The 19,420-nt window shown below is 36.6% G+C and overlaps 1 protein-coding gene across 1 annotated transcript; it reads right to left on the bottom strand.

Annotated features, from left to right (window-relative positions):
* Nucleotides 1–1,437: 1,437 nt before the first annotated feature.
* Nucleotides 1,438–1,929, bottom strand: LOC145040844 (ethylene-responsive transcription factor ERF109-like). Its single transcript, XM_078988732.1, has one exon. It carries the CDS (start codon nucleotides 1,927–1,929, stop codon nucleotides 1,438–1,440), a length of 492 nt encoding a protein of 163 aa, XP_078844858.1.
* Nucleotides 1,930–19,420: the final 17,491 nt, after the last annotated feature.

The raw sequence follows: 19,420 nt of genomic DNA, 5'->3' as shown, positions 1-19,420 counted from the left end.
TGGACCGAATGAAAAAAAACGTAACAGTTAATTACCCTGGAAAAACATTTTCCCAGTTTTTAATTGGTTTTGTATTTGTGGCTACAAATTTTAATTGTTGGGATTCAAATTGATGTGGCACCTAATAAACCTCCAAATAGAATCTTACCAAATTATAAAAATTAATGATAGTTGAATTATGATCACATAAATATGAATATAACTTGATGGTATTGGTACTACAATGGTAATTCACGTATCTTATAGACCCACAACCAAAAGATATATTTGTTTCATATTATTTGACGGTTAGGTAGACCAAATGTTTCATGTTAATGTATCCATGAGTTTGGTCCAGAAAATATAATGAAGGTTTACCTGCAAGTTGATTAGTTGAATAGCTTATTGGTAATAATAACTTGCGGCTATCATGCTTTGCTTTTTGGGATATAAACTCATTACTATTTCATAGTGTAAAATTAGAAGATGGTAATATGGTATGGAGTCATGGTTGTAAGCTCAAAGTTCATTTGCCTATCATGGCCTTATATTGTTTAGTTTTTTGGTGTTTTTTTTGCTTCATAATATATTTTTTATTTAATTTGTCCTAAAAATTTTTCTTAATTATTTATCTGGAATAATTCCTTTCCATATTAATTTCATATATTTTTTTTTCAAGAAACCTTCAAAAGCATTATTAAGTAGACAATTTGCAAATGTTTTAATTTGTCTCATGTCTTTTCCTTTTACGTAATACTTTATATTAAATTTACTATTTTTCTCAACTTTTTGCATACTAAGTAATGTTAATCTTTTTTTTATAATAAATAACTTTAAGAACACTTATCACTTTTCTATGCTCTTAACAATCTAATTTCCATGCTCGTATTTTCTCATATCACAACCTATTTCTACAAAATTGGTTGGTCGCTACTCATCATAAAAACTTCATATACAAAAAGACTATATAGGCAAAAATAACAAAAAAATGGGACAAGTTCCTATCACGACCTATTTCTATAAATAGGTGACTACTTATTTAATATAACATTTAAACAAAGAGAAAAACTTGTGTCATTATTCTGTAAGTTTTGTTTAGTTATTACGATTTCAATTTTTAACAGTTTTTTTTTTTTTTTTTTTTTTTGTCAACCGACTTGTTTCCACGAGTTTAAACCTAATAATAAAAATAAATTGATTTAAATAATTTCTAAGTTATGTAAAATAAGTTGGAACTAACTTATCAAAACTTATTTAACATTTTTAGTTTTAATATATATGTTTAAACACTAAAAACTACTTGTTAAAAATGCCAAATTATAATAAGCATTTGCTGGCCGTTAAAAAAAATACCCCAAAACTAAGTTATTCAAAATAGCAATAACCCAACTACTTTTTTTCAGATGAGTTGTTGGATTTCGGTTTCTCTATCACTTTCTAATACCAATCATATTTAACCTAAATCGCGTTGTGTTTTATAAGCTCTGAGGAATTGATATCGCTGCAAATTGATTCAGTATACTCCTCCACCGGAAAATTTGTCTTCGCCTTGTTTCCTCTATACTGAATACTGGCGACGTCGTAAGCTCTGGCGGCGTCTACTGCAGTCTCGAAAGTCCCCAACCACTTCCGCTCTTTCGTCCCCGGAACCATTATCTCCGCCGCCCATTTCCTCGATGGCCGGAGACGAACTCCTCTGTAAACCTTCTTCGTTCTCTTTCCCATCTCTTCTCCACCACCACCGGTGAACATTTGACAACCCAAACATTGATCCGGGACTCGCATTTCACATTCGCTACAGACTTCCTGCACCACCGGCGACGGCTGAGTTCGAGAATTTCCCATCAAACCATTGCTTTTAGCGGCGTCTTTGCCGCCGGAAATGACATACCGGAGTGCTGAAACAATGGTGGAGTTCTCGTTGTCGATTGTGATGAAGGGATTATCCATTTTTTTATGGAGAACGGATAAAGTGGTTCCTTGGTGGCGATATTTATAACTGGGATTTGTAGTGGTCGGCGTTGGAAGGTGGAAGCTCCCGCGGCAGATTCACCCACGCACACGCCGGGAGTGACAGCTGGTATCCTTGACAACATAGTACAATTCCTGTCTGTGTCTTGTTGGTTTTATTATTTTACATCAAAACCCTTTATTGTTTAGTGTTTTTCACTACCAGTCCTTGCAGCAGTGCATCATAAAATAATCGATGCTGTAATTTTGTTTATCACTTTCTTTTCGCAATAAGTTCTTCATCATCCAATGGGTTTATAGGTGATTTTTCTCCAACATTGTAGGTTGTTATCAACATCAAAAGGCATCTTCATACGTCAATGAAACGTGATATTATATAAACAAACGTTTAATATTCACGTAAACACGATTACATGAACACATATTCAAAAAACATAAATTACATGTATTTAAATTTTATAAAAAAGAGTTAGATACTTACATTTTATCTATAAAATAATACAATTTGTCTATAACATAATTTGAAATCGACTAAAAAGGGTGTCCAAATTTCATTATTACATCTCATCACAGAACAAGGAATGGAAGAAAAGTTCATTGTGTTCACTCTGATGACTTTCGTAAACGAAAAAGAACTTTTATATTAAAGCTTATACTACGCACGTCTAGCTATCATGCACCTAACAAACTAACAACAATAAATAAGTTAGTTGTTAACCAAACTACTAAACTATGGTTACCAAAGGGTTTGTAGCCCAGCGGTATTTAGTGGTGCCCTCACTCTTTGAGGTTCAGGGTTCAAGTTCCATCATGGACATACGTAGAATATGTATTGTTAGCTTATGAGTAGATTAGATTTTTCAGTTTGAAAATAAAAAAACTAAAATATGGTTGAGTATAATAGCATAAATGTAACAATAATATTCCCACTCAAGATGGACTTTGGAAAATGTTTTCCAAAGCCATCTTGGTCATTATAGGTAACATCTTATGTCGATGTAATGGCTTTGTAAAAATGTCAGCCAATTGGTGAGTTGTTACTTGTGAGTACATGCATTAGCTTGATTGTATTATCCAAAATCTTGTTGTGAATGAAATGAGAATCAAATTCGATGTGTTTCTTACGCTCATGAAAGGTTGGATTGGATGTGAGCTTGATTACCAATTCATTATCACAAAACACCAAAGTAGGTTTATGAATATAAATGTCAAAATTGCTTAACAAATGATGAATCCAAACAATCTCAATCGTAGCAACAATGGCCTGTGATGAGTTAAGAAACTCTTAGATCGATTAGATCTTCAACATGTTAATCGGTAAAACAAACAAACAAACAAACAAACAAACAAAATAACGCAAGATGGAATCAAATATTGCTTAATGATTCAAAGTAGTCACGCCTCAGCAGAGCTCGATCAAGAACTTCAACTGTAGAGGCGAGCTAGGGTTTTAGTAGAATTAATGAGAATGATTATCAAAAGCGTTGTTTACTAAGGATTCATGCATGCACCTTAAATACTAAACCCTAATAAAATAATCATGGTTGGACAGGCCCAAACCGAATATACAAAATAAACCAAACATTAAGCCCAATGACGCAACTCTAATACTCAACCATCTCCCCATTTGCGTCAATTGAGGCGAGAGCTTAGTTCGGTTGAGCAACATAAGATTTCTTGATAGTCTTGAACACATTCGGTATAACGGCCAACAGAGTTTGACGAAAAGTGATATACCACCGAAGCATGTTTGTGAAATTCTTCTTGTCTGACTCTCTGTTCTGCTTACATCAGTGAATAATATCAACAATGTGCTCTAAGAAGTCAATGGAGAACAAATGCTTATCAACAAGAGCGAACAAAAACCTTTGACCTTCGACTCTCGTGAACATGACAGTAAGATTAGTAGAGTCGATTTGACCCAGCTTCATTTTGTTAACATCTCCAGGTCGGTCTCTTCCTCATAACATGAGCCACCTCTTGATCCATTTTTTCAACTTCAAGGATATAAGAGGCCAACATCCTCTTGATATAAGAGGCCAACATCCTCTTAAGATGACTGAGGATCGGCTCATACTCCTTCGAATTTGTGAGCAAAATATTAAACAGTAAAATTCAATCATGAGGATTTAGGTTAGGAAGATCTGCCAAAGAAATTGTATGGACCGAGTTGTCCGAACCTCTGCTTATCTGAAACTGAATATTGAAAATTTTTCCAGCAGGTGTGGGTTTCATCACGTTGACAATGGTTATCTTCTGATCACTCCACGTCAGGTGTTGAGGTTGACCGAAATTGAGATAGTAGTCAATAAGATCACGATCAACCTGAGGATGAGGAGAGGGAACTTCAACTGTTGAATCAAAATAGTGAAATACAAATGCCTTTCTGGTTATAGGCATATCGAATTGAGAGTCCCTCGAGTTGTAACAATCAAAAGAGACAACAGGTTCCAGCCAGTACATGCTAGGAAACTCAATTGCTTCTTTGATTAGTCCATCCTTAGTCCAAGGAGGAAAAAAGGCCTTCTTGCAAACAAGAGCATCATACTCTTCCTTCTTCTTACTTTCTCTCTCTTTTGTCTCTCTACAGATACCAAGATTATCATCTAACTCTTTGTCCCTTTGTTGTCGCTTCAGGACTTCAGCTATCGTTTCATTATCTTTGTCACTTTCACCAGTAATGCCCTTCTTCTTATCTTGAACACCAGAACCCGAAGCTTCATTACCCTTCGATTCTGTTTTGTCAAAAACTTTGGGTGGAACGGGAGAAGTATTCACAACTTTCACAACATCATCTCCCCCTTGTTGCGGAGCGACGATCGGCTCTGTAACACCCTTCATCTGTCTTAGGATTTTAATTGCCGGAAGAAGTTTGGATGCCAAATGATTCCTGATTGTGAGAGTAAGAATTGGATCATGAGTATGAATAATATTACTCAAAAGATTAAGAACATCAGAGGCACAACTCATTAGAACTGCACTCTTAGTTTTGAAGGAAACAATTTCCTCACCCGCTTGAGAAAGTTGAACTTTCTGAAATTCAATCTAAGTAGTTTTGTGAGCCAGATCATCCATTATTTTGTTTTCCATTGCCAAGTTAGCATGAAGCTTCTCTAAGCAAGAATTAACTGAGCTAATGAGAGAATGGTTCTCGGTTTGAATGTTAGACCAAACTGAATCAAATTTTGCTGTCTCTACTTGAAGAGATTGTGAGAGGGAATCAACCGTGGCATTCACCTTGCTGCATTCGAATCAGCATGACCCTTAAGGGAATCAAGAAAGATCTTAGAATCTTGAGTAAGCTCTTCCACATTAGTTGTTGCTTTCTTGCAGAGAGACATGGAGTCATCAACCGCTTTTGTGGATTTATCAATGGAATCTATATACTGCTCAAGAGTTGTGTCCAAAAAAGCCTTCAAAGTCAAGAGAGACTTGAAGTGCTTGTGTGGTTTCCTGAGAGAATACGATCAAGTGTTTATAAATAAACATCGAAAGGCTTATTTTTCAACTATTAGCTTTAAAAGGTGGCTTATCTCCAACCGAACTGCGAAACTTAATATAAGTCCGAAAGTTGGATGAAGTACTTGTGAGACCGATGTGATCTGTTGAACAAGTAGGTTGGATATTGGTTGCAGTGACATGATATTTAATAGAAATTAAAAACAAAAAAAAACTAAACATGATCTTTTGGGAAGAAATGCCTTGGTGTTAGACAATTTCATAAAGACCAATAAAAATAGACTTCTTAAGGTAACAAGTAATAGCTTGAATAGCAATTATTCACCGTCAATTCATTATTGGTACTGGATTTTTGGGAATCACTTAGCACGTGGTATACGTATCTATGATCATAAACTCAGATTTTGTGTAACCATAAACCTCAGTGGTAATAGTTGAGAGTCTCAAGGATTACATTTGTGGAATGAAACGTGATGGAGAAAGAAGAAGAGATGGTTAAAGAACCAAAAGTACCTCTGCTATAAAAGGATGACAAAGCAGCAAACTCTTAACTCATATGAGAAGACTAATGTAGCTCATGACTTAAGTAAATTTAGCGGTTTGATTGGGAAGAAACGATTGGTATGAATCGAATCATTAAGGCTTCACTCAAAGTCTTGGAGGCTTTGGTCTACATACAACAACATGCTTCTAGGGACACCTAACTAGTTCATGGATAAGAGAATTTGTACCTTCCCTTGCTTCACTGCATGTCGTTTCTATGATCTTGAGACTAAAGAAAAGAAACCATACAAGAATAAAAGAAATTTTTGTATTTTTGAACTTTCAGAAAAAGAATAAAGATAGAAAATAAAAGATATTTTTGTATTTTTGAAATTTCTGAAAAAGAATAAAAACAGAAAAGAAAAGATATTTTTGTATTTTTGAAATTTCTGAAAAATAATAAAAACAGAAAATAAAAGATTGTAGATAAAGATAAAGACCAATGAAAGATGAGTATAGATACAAAACAAAATATACAAGATTTACAACCGAAACCTAACCTTGAAAAGATGAAGCGAAACAAACCGAGCAATCGAGTCGTTTCAGTTCCCTAAATTTACGGAACTGAAATAGAGCGAGCGTTCGGTTCATTTCGGTTCCCAAAAATTATGGCACCGAAATAGACCGAGCAATCACTGTACTTCGTTTGTCCAATTTTTAGAGAGATGTAAGGGGTTTCGGTACCGACTCTACTTCCATCATTCCCAAACCTTGTAATATTCTATTAAAACATGCTTCTAGTAAGGCCTTAGTGAAGATGTCAACCAGTTGATTAAAGGACTGAACGAATTGAACTTCCACATTACCATCTTCAACATGGTCCTTGATGAAATGGTATCTCAGTGCAATATGATTGGTCTTAGAGTGTTGCACTGGATTGTGACATATTCTTTTCGCACTATTTGAGTCACAGTAAAGAGGAATTTTCTTCATATTCAATCTGTAATCTCTAAGCTGGCTCTGAATCCAAATGACTTGTGAAGTATAGGAGGCTGCTGCGATGTACTCAGCTTCGGCTGTCGAAAGAGACACACAAGTTTGCTTCTTTGACTGCCAATTTACAAGTTTGCCATCAAGAAATTGGCATCCACCAGTTGTGCTCTTTCAATCCAGACCACATCCACCAAGGTCTGCATCAGAAAAGGCTTGAACGAAGAATCCAGATTTTGTTAGTTACTAGAGACCGGGAGATGTGGTTCATTTCATATACAGGAAAATATTCTTCACAACAATCATATGAGGTTATCTTGGGTTAGCTTGAAACCTGGAACAATAACACATAGAGAACATAATATTTGACGACAGAGGGTCATATCAACAACCAGTTTATCCAGAGAAGGGGTAAGCTTTGTGCCAAACGCCATGGGAACTTTCACCTTAGAGTCTTCCATCATGCCAAACTTTGCCAACAGGGTCTTGGTGTAAGCCTCCTGGTTAATAAATATGCCTTCTGGTCCCTGTCTAATATTCATTCCAAGGAAAAAGTTAATTGAACCCATTGCACACATTTCAAATTTAGTCTCCATCAACATCCTGAATTCAACCATTAGGCTAGGATTCGTGGAGCCAAAGATGATGTCATCGACATAAATTTGAACTATCATTAAATGTTCGCCTTCTATCTTGCGAAAGAAGGTTGGGTTAACTGAACCTTGCTTAAATTTCAAAATTTTGAGAAAGTGAGTTAGAGTTTCATACCAGGCTCTCGGCGCTTGCTTTAGACCATATACTGCTTTACCCAGAACATAGCAATGATCAGGATATATCCCGTTCACAAACCTAGGTGGCTGCTCAACATAAACTATTTCATCTAGTTCTCCATTCAAGAAGGTGCATTTTACATCCATTCGAAAAACTTTGAAGTTTTTATGAGCAGCGTATGCCAGAAAGATTCTTACAAATTCCATCCTTGCTACAGGAGCGAAGGTCTCCTCATAATCTATCCTTTCTTCCTGACAGTAACCATTCACCACAAGTCTTGCTTTATTGTGGATTACATTCCCTTCCTTGTCCATCTTGTTCCTAAAATCCATTTTAGTCCAACCACCGAAGCATCCTTTGGTGTTGGAATTAATCTCCACACTTTGTTTCGCTCGAATTCCTTGAGTTCGTCCTGCATGGCCTGTACCCAATCAGAATGATCGAGTGCAGTGTTAATCGTCTTCGGTTCAACCTGGAGACGAACAAATTAAACATGCAAAATTCCACTTTAGAGAGTAGTGCAGTTTGTTTCGCTTTCAGTTGAGAACGTGTGAGAACCATTTCTGATGGTTCACCAATAATTTGTTTTTGAGGATGGTCTTTAGTGAATTTGATGAGTGGTGGGTAATCAGGATCATAAGAGGCATCTAGTTCAGCATTCACCTCTTCTTCAAGTTCTGATTGAATGTCATCATCGTTTAGATTCACATTCTCCCCCTCGAATGATGATTCTTCTCTAACTTCAGGCTCATAATTCTCCTTTTGGACTGGACTTTCAGATGGACTCTCACCCTGGAATGGTGAATCTTGGTTATTTGGAGAAGACAAATCCTCCCCCTGAACATAAGAACTAATTTTTGGAGTTTCGTATGAGTCAGGTTCTTTGGTTGCTGTTGGTTGATCATTTGTCATTGTCTTTTGCTGATTATTTTATTCAGGTTGTCCACCCTGTTGTCTGCAGCTTGGGATTCGTAGTGAATAGTCTTGTCTGCGGCATCTATTGCTTGAAGAGATTTGAAATTGGTGTCGTAACGTGACCAGTTCTTGGAAATATTTCCTCTATAGAACCTTCGGTTCTTGATAGTTTCTTGACGTAGTTAGCATCAAAGGTGACATAGTAAGTCTCTTCAATTTTCTTTGAACGCTTGTTAAGAACTCTATATGCTTTGGAGATTAAAGAATAACCCAGGAAAATCCCTTTATATGCTTTAACATCAAAATTGTTTCAGTTCTCCATTGAATTGAAGATAAAGCATCTTGAACCGAACACATGGATGAACTTTACATTGGAAAACGCTTATTGAGGTAAGATCTGTTCTGCGTGAAACATGCAGCAGCAATAGCATCTGCCCAGAAATATAGAGGTAGAGAAGCGAACTGCTTCACATAAGGAACGATTTCTCCTTTCGAAAATCCCATTCTATTGCGGAGTATATAGAGCAGAGAAGTTGTGAGCAGTTCCCTTTTCTGCTAGAAAATCTTCAAGAGCTTTATTCTTGAACTCCAACCTGTTATCGCTTCTGACATTTCTAACCACCTTTCGCAGTTGAACTTCTACCTGTTTGATAAATAGTCTAAGATTAGGAGTGGCCTCTGATTTCTACATCAAAAAGAACACCCAAGTAAACCGAGAGAAGTCATCAACTATAACAAGTAAATACTTGCTACCACCAATGCTTTCGATTGAAGAAGGACCACATAGATCAACATAAAGTAATTCTAGTGGTTCAATAACTTTAGTATTGACTCGTGAAGGATGACTCTTTCAACTTTGTTTTCCCATTTCACAAGCTTCACACAAGTGTTCTTTGTCAAACTTCAGAACAAGAAGACCGCGAACATGATCCCCAAGTATAAGCTTGTTGATGTCTTTGAAATTGAGATGGGAGAGCCTTTAGTGCCAAAGCCAGCTTTCATTTGAATGAGCTTTTGCTAGCAAGAAAACTATTGGTTTTCATCGTATGGGATCGAGATTCAGAGGGTACATCTCTCCTTTTCGCGTCGACTTCAGTAGAATATTGTTCATCTTTTTTCAATGATTTCTGAGCCCTCTTCATCGAACAAAACCTTTAACCCAGTGCTGACTACTAGTTGTGAAACACTGATGAGGTTATTTTGAAGACCCTCAACGTACGCCACTTTTCGAATTGAGAAATCACCATTGGTAATCATACCATAGCCTTTGATTGTGCCAAAAGAATTATTTCCGTACTTGACACATCCACCATCTTGAAGGGACCAAAATTCCCTCAGTTCTTCCTTTCTTCCTGTCATGTGACACGAGCATCCACTATCTATATACCATTCATCATCGAATTGCACGTCACGCATAACCTACAAAAATTAAGCAGATTTAGAAACCCAAAGTTTCTTGGGTCCTTGTAAGCCTTTTACATAACAGTGAATAGTAAGAGAAACATCGACCAAAAGGGTTCTTTTTATTAGTGTTGTTTCATCTTTTCTTTTTATGGTAAAAACTTTGATTTATTGTTTTTGAGAATTTCAGGTAGAGTTTTTTAATTCGAAGCTAGTAGCCTTTCGGTTCTCCACTTTGGATTCAAATGTCGTCTTCTTTTTGTCTTCTGGAAAGAGTTTTCCTTTACCTTTTTGATCATTCTGTGAGTGAGAGTGAGAAGGATGATACTTGGGAGTAGTATCAGACTTTTTATCATTTCCCTTACTTGGTCGAGACCGGAAACTACCTTCCCTTCGGTTCCTCTCAACAGTTGTTTTAGGACCGAAACCCACCTTTTGGTTTCTCACAACTTGAGGACTGGAACTTCTTTTTCGGTTGTCAGCTGCTTGATGAATCAACCTTCTCTTCTGGTTTCCATGCTTCTGTGGACTGAAGCCCTGTTTTCGGTTGTCAGGATTTCGAAGATCGACATTCTTCTTTCGGTTGTCATTATAATGTTGATCATGAGAAGCTGAGTTTGCTTTTGTTTCTTCCTTTAACTTAAAATACTTCTCATAGCGAACGTAATTAGGATTTTGAGATCGCCAAAACTGTTTCCTTTATGTCAGATTCTCCTTGTATCAAAAATTCCGTTGATGCTTTCTTTCTGACACTTGTTTTGGATTTTTGTGGATGTTAGCCTTTTTCCTTTGTTCCTGAGCAGGGGTTTCGCTCTTTAGGGAATCTGTTTCGCTTGATGTCATGACCAGTTCGCCTGAAGGTTCTATGACACCACTTGTTCTAGGCACATCAAATCGCTCAGGTTAATTAAGTGGTTCTGCCACATTGCTGCCCTTCACTCTCCATGATGTTTTCTGAGATAAACCTTCTATTTCATCGGCATTATCAATCGGTGCCGACCAGAAAAACTCATCACAGCCATCTGCATTATCTTCTTCTACTAATGTTGTTAGTTCGGCTGTCTGATGTGGAGTAACTCCTTTAACTGTATAAACTTGATTTGGAGTTGTTTGGACCTTTTGATATACGACAAATTTTGCCTTGAGGACTTTAGTCTTGTCTTTTGATGAGCGAGCGAATGCAACAAAGTTTTTAGAAATAGGATACATATTGGTTTTGGGTTCGCTCTTGACAAATTCAAAATAGTCCACCTCATCTTCTACAAATATTTCACTCATATCATCATCCTAATTGAATTCAGAAGTGTTTTCAATATCAATTTTGTTTTCTGAACTCAACTTGGCATTCAAAGAGTCAAATTTCTGCACAGTTTCGGCTTTGATTTTTAATTTGTCATTTTCATCCAACAAATTTTTAAGCATGTCCTTATGGTCTTTTGACTTTATGAAAGACTTTATCTTGTCCAGACCAATTTTGTAAGAAGGAGAGATATTATCAGAAGAAATAACATTTTCACAGTTGTATGCATCGGCATCGATTTCATCCCCCTTGAACTCAAGGAAGGGTAAAATCATACGATGTATCTTCTTTCCTATATCACAATTAAGATGCAGTTGAGTAATGTTGGAATATAGTCTTTTAGCAATTAAACAAAAAACATTCCATTGTTTCAAAAGCTTCAAATTATATCTTTGCAAATAAATTTTTTCATCCCTAAACCTAATCAACTCATTCTCCTTTTTCTCTATCCACATACACCTTTCCTCACTCTTCGATGATATCCTGCTGATTTGATCAGTTAGGTTAGAGTTTGTGACGCGAGTTTGAGATAAACTGCCAATTTTACTAGAAAATTTAGATTTTAATCCATTTAGTTCCTTTTCATAGTTTGTGATGGGGATATTTAAAGAAACATGAATATATTGTACCTTCTTGATCAACTCATCACATTCGTTAATCTGCACACTGATAGCTTTCGCTGCAAAACACCTGTCTTCACTCTCTTTCGCTTCATTTAGTTCCCCATCAGTAGTATATCCTCTCATTTGTGATACCTCAGAGGTCACCATCAGAGACTTTCCAGCAACATTCTCTTCTTTCACCAACAAAGCCCTACCATGAGTGGGCTTTCTCACTTCTTCATCTTCAGAATCGGTTGACCAAACTTCAGCACCACCAAATTCGCCATCAATAGTATTTCCCTGCACAATTAGAGCATTCATAGTGTTAGTAGTTCCAACTTTCTTCTTCCTGATTTCCTCTAAACGTCGTACGAGTTTCTTTCTTTGGTTCTTCGGTCATAGAGACACCTTTTGGTTCATCCTTCACCTTCTCGGCGCAGTAGCTTCCCTGCCAGTTTCGGTTCTTATTGGCTGGGAATCTTCTTTTGATGAACTTCTTGGGACTGGACACCATTAAAGCAAAATCTTCACTTGTTAGATCATACTCAGTAAGATCCAAATCTTCTTCTTCTTCAGCAACATTCTTTCCTTTGGAGATGAGAGCGAACGACCCCATGCTAGGAACCTCATTTGTTTCTTTAGTCACTGCACTCTCATGTGACTTTAATATTCCTACAAGCTTTACAAGAGAATAAGCCTTGAATTATTTGTGTGTCTTCATAGTAGACACCATTTCCATCCATTCGGTTCTAAGGCTATTCATAAATGTTACCTTTTGTTCAATTACTTTCTTTTCTATCCCATGCTTTATCATCTTACTAAGGAGATGGTTAAACCGATCAAAAGCTTGAATAAGCTTCTCTTCAGGCTTCTGCTTGAAGTCACCAAATTCCGAGAGCAATAATGCTTGGATGGAATGTTGAAGATCTTCATCTATAGAATATAGTTCCTTCAATCTTTCCCATATCTCCTTCGTTGTTGTGCATGAACTTACTAAACAAAACGTGTCCGATTGTAAAGCAAACCTAATCATCCTTAAAGCTTTGATGTTGCACTGAAATTTCTCTTTCTCATTTTGAGGAATGTCTATCACATCATTAACGAGTTGATTATACTCCTTATGAGTTTTAACAATTCTTGAAGTGCTTGATTTAGAGAATGGACCAACTGTTATCACCTCCCAGATAAAGTATCCATTATATTCTGAACCAATCACAGTCTTCAAAGTGATGCGTCCATACCTCCTAATCTTGAGTGTATAGTATGGGAATTATCGTCGTCGATCCAATGCTATTTGAGATATTGATTGGGTTTGACTGGGAATCATCCATGGACATGACGATGTTTGAATAAAAACCTATCTAAGATCAGACTTGTAAATAACGTTAGGGTAAGATTGATTTAAAGAACTACGTTAATAGAGAATGATGGCTCTAATAAAATCAATCAAAGCGGGAAAACTCTAAGATCTTCTTAAACATAAGAGATGTGTATGAATTACACAGTCTCCTGCTCTGATACCAATTGATGAGCTAAGAAACTCTTAGATCGATTAGATCTTCAACAGGTTAATCAGTAAAACAAACAAACAAACAAACAACATAACGCAAAATGGAATCAAATATTGCTTAATGATTCAAAGTAGTCACGCCTCAGAAGAGCTCGATCAAGAACTTCCACTGTAGAGGCGACCTAGTGTTTTAGTACAATTAATGAGAATGATTATCAAAAGTGTTTTTACTAAGGATGCATGCATGAACCTTAAATACTAAACCCTAATAAAATAATCACAATTGGACAGGCCCAAACCGCATAAACAAAATAAACCAAACATTAAGCCCAATGACGTAACTCTAATACTCAACAGCCTGGCACTCAGCTTCTGTGGAACATCTTGAAACAATGGATCATTTCTTTGATTTCCTAGAAATTATTGATCTTTCTTGAAAAACACAAAAACCAGAAACGAATCTTCTAGTATCAGAACATCTTGCCTGGTTTGAATCAGAAAAAGTTGTGCTCTTCAATGAAGGTTTGGAGGAAAAAAACAATCATTGACTAGGATTGAGCTTGAGAAACATTAGAAGATGATTAACAACTTGAAGATGAGGTAATCGTAAAGTTACAACAAATTGACTTAAGTTATTTACAACATATGAAATATTTGGTCTTGTGATGGTTAAGTACATAAATTGTCTAATTTATCGTTTGTATTGAGAAGGATCTGATAAAGGCCCTCTATTGAATATTTGATGCTTTACAAGCAGGATCCATTGGATAATTGACTGGTTTTGCAGCTAACATGCCCGTTTTTCTAGAAGATTATCAGAGAAACAGGAATGGAAGAAAAGTTCATTGTATTCATTCGATTGACTTTCTTACAAGAAAAAGAACTTTCATATTACATTTTATAATAAACACATCTAGCTATCATGCACCTAACAAACTAATTACAATAATTAAGTTAACTATTAACTGATTAACCAAACTACTACTATGGTTAAGTATAATAACAGACATATCACAGTTATCGAGATGTCTTATTTTATTCATTCCTACATCAATTTTCTTCTTTATCTTTAAAGTTTTATCAACAATGTAATCGTTCATTAAGTAGTGGCCGTTCATTATGGTTTTTTTGATGGGAAAACGCAGCCACAATGGTAAATAACAATCCGGAACAATACTTTGTTTGACTAAACTATTCCCGTCTTGAATGAACCTTTTAGGATGCAAACAAATAGGATATTTTCACTTGCAACAAATTAGCCTCAATGCAAGTTGTATGATCAATATAATCAACCCAAAACAACAAGTAATCAACCAATAAACACATTTTAGCATGGAAACCTCTCAAGAAAGGAGAGTAAAACCATAGGACTACTAGAGCCGCTTTAAATCCACGATCACCAATATTAGAGCAATACAAAGTCTTTTGTAGATGTAATAGAGGTATACAACAATCATCATATACTTGGAACTAAATTATATCAAGCATATGGAATCAAATAAGCAAAGGCAAAGAAGAATATCACCAAAAACGTTTCTGATTTCTGGGAGAAAATAGAAGCGACGATTCCCGAGTCTCTTAAGCTGATCTCGGCAATTCAACCATTAGATCTGAAGGACTCTATGTTAGGAATTTGTTGTCCAAAATTCAAAGAAAATAGACCGTTGGATCTCTAGGAAATTACCAAAAACTGCAGATGTATATTCAAAAACGGGAATTGAGAAAAAAACCTCTTTTGCTTCTTATTCTCTCTAACTCTCTAGGTGGCTGAAATAAATTGTGTGTTAATGAAATTAAGGCATGTAACAGACACACACACATACGCACACACACGCGCGCACACACACACACACACATATATATATATATATATATATATATATATATATATATATATATATATATATATATATATATATATATATATATATATATATATATGGGCTAAAGAAATGGGCTTTCCGCATGGGCTAAAAAACCCAAGAGAAAACCCAACAAATCTCTCCCGTTTTTGTCCTGTGAGAAAGAGCTCACCATCCCAATGATCGAGCAACATATCTTTAACTTCTCCCATGATAAAGCTTTAGTAAAGATATCAGAACCATTATCATTAGTATGAACTTTCTCAAGTTTAAACAAGCCGTCTTCAAGAGCATCTCTAATCCAATGATACCTCACATCGATATGCTTTGTTCTTTTGTGAAACATAGAATTATTAGAAAGGTGAATGGGACTTTGATTATCATAAAAAAAACACGCAGCGTGATTGCATAAATCCAAGCTCTTGCATAAATCTTTTCAGCCACAATAATTCTTTTCATGCTTATGTTGCTTCCATATACTCAGCCTTAGTTGTGGACAAGGCAAGACACTTTTGCAGCCTTGACTGCCATGACACAACCCCCCCGCCCCCCTGCAAAAGTCATCAAATATCCAGAAGTGGATTTCATGTCGTCTTTATTTCCTGCCATATCAGAAACTATATAGCCAACAAGCATAGGTGCTCCATTTCCAAATGTTATGCCTAATTTAGAAGTACCACATAGGTTTCTAAAAATCCGCTTAACTACTTCCCAATGCTTCATTCCCAGATTTTATAGTAACTGACTAACAACACCAACTACATGGGTAATATATGGCCTTGTATATACATGATATACATCAAAATTCCAATGACTGATGTATATGGAACTCTATCCATCTCTGAAATCTCCTTCTTAGTGGAAGTGTAATCTCTATCAATAAGCTTAAAGTTGGTCGTTAGAAGCGAACTAACCACTTTAGCTTTATCCATGTTGAATATGTAAAGCGCCTTCTCAATGTATTGCTCTTGTGACATATGCAACTTCTTTAAAGCTCTATCTCTAGTAATCTAAATGCCAATAATCTGTTTTGCTAGCCCTAGATATTTCATAGCAAAAGAATTTCTCAATTGTTTCTTTAGCTAAACAATTCTCTTTGCATTCTTTACAACAGTTAACATATCATCAACATAAAGCAATCGAATGATGAAATCATCATCACCAAACCTCTGGAAGAAAACACAGTGATTTGAAGTAGTTTTGTGGAAGCCTTGTTCACCCATGACTGACTCAAATTTCTTGTACCACTGTCTTGGTGCTTACTTCAACCCATAAAGACTTTTTTGAAGCCTACACATATAGTCTTCTTTGCCTTTAACCTAAATACCTTTAGGTTGCAAGTCACCATGATGGAAAGTTGTCTTGACATTTATTTGCTCAACCTCAAGATCAAGGCTAGCAGCCAAACCAAGAATCACCCAAATGGAACCCATCTTCACGACCGAAGAGAAAATCTCATCAAAATCAATACCCTTTCTTTGACTGAACCCTTTGACCACCGATCTAGCCTTGTACCTAGGCCGTGAGGTATGTTCTTTAGTCATCACTTTGTAGACCCACTTTTTCTTCAAATCTCTCATGCCTTTAGGCAACTTCACCAACTTAAAGGTATTATATTCATGCAAGGAATTCATCTCATCTTGCATAGCTTCAACCCACACTCTTTTATGCGTATCTTCCATAGCTTCTTCATAATAATCAGGTTCTCCCCATTAGTGACTAAAACATACTTATCAGCAGAATAACGAGTGGAAGGATGGCGATCTTGATGGGTTTTGAGCACTCTAACAACCTTAAGGTTCACATGCAACCCTAAATTCTTTGGATCTATTTTTTCTCTAATTATGTATGCAATTTGATCTTCCAAAGCATTATCCTAACTAGCATACAAAACATGGGTACTTGTATAGCAAAAACTAGTTATATGACATACCTTTTCTTGTAGTTTGATACCTTGAACCTTCAAGAGCCTAGCACCCCAAATGTGATGCCTCAAATGCTTCACAAAACATGTAACGCCCGGGTTTCAGGGCTAAGTATTTTTGTCAATGTAATAGTCTAGGTCAACTATTGTAACTCTTTTTGAAGTAATAAATATGAAATATTTGAGTATTATGTGAATTATGTGTGTTTATGTGTTTATTATTTAATTATAAATGTATAATTAATAAAGAATAAAAATGAGTGTCAAAATCAAAGTGTGAGATAATCCCGATATCTCTACACAAAGTTGTAGAATATGTCTCAAGGTTTCCGTAGATATAAAGAATGCTGAAATCCGAGCTATAACGAAGAAGTTATGACCCACCGAAGTTTTACGGCAAAACCGACACGGCACCGGGAGACGTAAATAGTGAATTTACGATAGAAGACTTTTTAGCCTTAGCAATCTAAACAAAAGTCGTAGAATATGTTAAACTAAGAACATCGATAAAAAGAACGCCCAAATCTGACTTTGTATGAAGAAGTTATGATTTTTCTAAGATTCGGCTTAGCAGTGCACGGCCCGAAACTCGAATTTTAGTTCGAGCGATTTTTGGCTTACGCGACCTAAATGAGAGTTGAAGATCTCATTCATAGGAACTCAACGGTAAAAAGACAGACGAAAACGGAGTCCGTATGAAGGAGTTATGAACTCTTCGCGGTCATTTAACAGTCTAAACGCCTCCTACTATTAAATTTGAGATCGGTCGAGAATTAGCCGACAGAGTCTAAACGAAAGTTGTAGATCTTGATTTTACCTACGCGTGGATATAAAGAACGTCGAAAACGGAGCTCGTATGCGAAAGTTATGATTTTTCTAAGTTTGAGGGCTGATACGCGATAGGGGCGACGTGGCACCACCGGAATTGGACACGTGGCACCACCAGAAGGCCACCAAATGGACCAACTCGGCGAGTAGGTCCCCCCTACTCGGCGAGTACATCAGAATCCTCCCCTATAAATAGAGGTGTCGGGTTCCCTCATTTCCTCACCCCTCACCCCTCTTCTTTCTCTCTCTAAACTCTCTCTCTCTAAGCTCCCTAACCCCCCTAAAAGCCTAGGTAAACCCCCTAGCACTGAAGGAAGCCCCGAGGCTCCCGGAGTCCCGAGAAAAGAGCCTTTCGGCTCGGGAACGCTGCTCCAGCGAAGCCCGGTTTTCGAGAAAAACCCACTGTAAGTGAGCTGTACCTATCCTATCTTTAGTTTAGCTTATGTTTTAATATAAGAATGTTATTAGGTCCTTAAAATAATTATTTGGGCTATTATTATGAGTTATATTAAGTGTTATTAACACTTATATAATAATAATAATAGTCAGACAATTAATTTGTCACGGTTATCATTAGACTAAACCCTAGTGGTATCGATACTAGGTTTTATCGAAGGAATATCATTTTGAGAGTAGCGAAGCGCTGTCCGAGTGCTGAGTCACCACCTAATCAGGTGAGTGCATAGTTACTTTCAACTTACACATAGATATGAAGTATTTTATATAAATTACGTGCTATGTGTGCATATTATCTGAATACTTGCTATCTATGCCAGATGAACGTTGTTATACATGTTTTCAATGATTTAAACTGTATATGTATTTTATATCTACGAAAATGTTGGGGTAAGACATGGGTAGATGTAATAGGTGATGTGTGATAAAATGATGAGAGGCCTCGATGTTGTTGTTGTTGATTCAGTCATCTAGCGGAGTATAGATGACGACCACGGACTCTTCTAGACAGTCCAGTGGAACACTAGCAGGCTCGCAACCTGTAGGTGTTGTGAACGATGTGTTCACCGGTGTACTCCATCCCCCACATGGTTGTCTATTAGGACATTTATTGTTGAGGAATCCCCCTAGCAGTAGTGTCCGTCCCGATGATGATCCTTAGGCTAGGTTCCTTATGATAGGTGTTTAGGGACGTAAAGTGAGGATAACGGGAACGGGTAATTGGGTTATTGTTGATCGATGAAATTAATAAACTTATTTATTGTGGGTTGAAAACCCTATTTGCTCACCAGGCTCCCAAGCCTGACCCACTCAGTTTTATGTATTACAGGTAGTGGCGCATGAGCATAGGTGTGATGTTTGGACGAGGGATTACGGATATAGGCCTGTAGATATGAAATAATGTAGTAAGGCTTATATTGTACTGTTTATACTTTTGATCTGTACGAACATGACATCCCGAGTCTTTTA

This window comes from Lactuca saligna, chromosome 4, assembly GCF_052625555.1.
Source record: "Lactuca saligna cultivar CGN05327 chromosome 4, ASM5262555v1, whole genome shotgun sequence".
NCBI lineage: Eukaryota > Viridiplantae > Streptophyta > Magnoliopsida > Asterales > Asteraceae > Lactuca > Lactuca saligna.
Note: the sequence above shows the minus strand (reverse complement) of the source record. Positions and strands in the feature narration are given on the sequence as shown.

Excerpts from the sequence above, each read along its gene's own strand:
- LOC145040844 (XM_078988732.1), bottom strand. The coding sequence starts at position 1,929 with ATGGATAATCCCTTCATCACAATCGACAACGAGAACTCCACCATTGTT.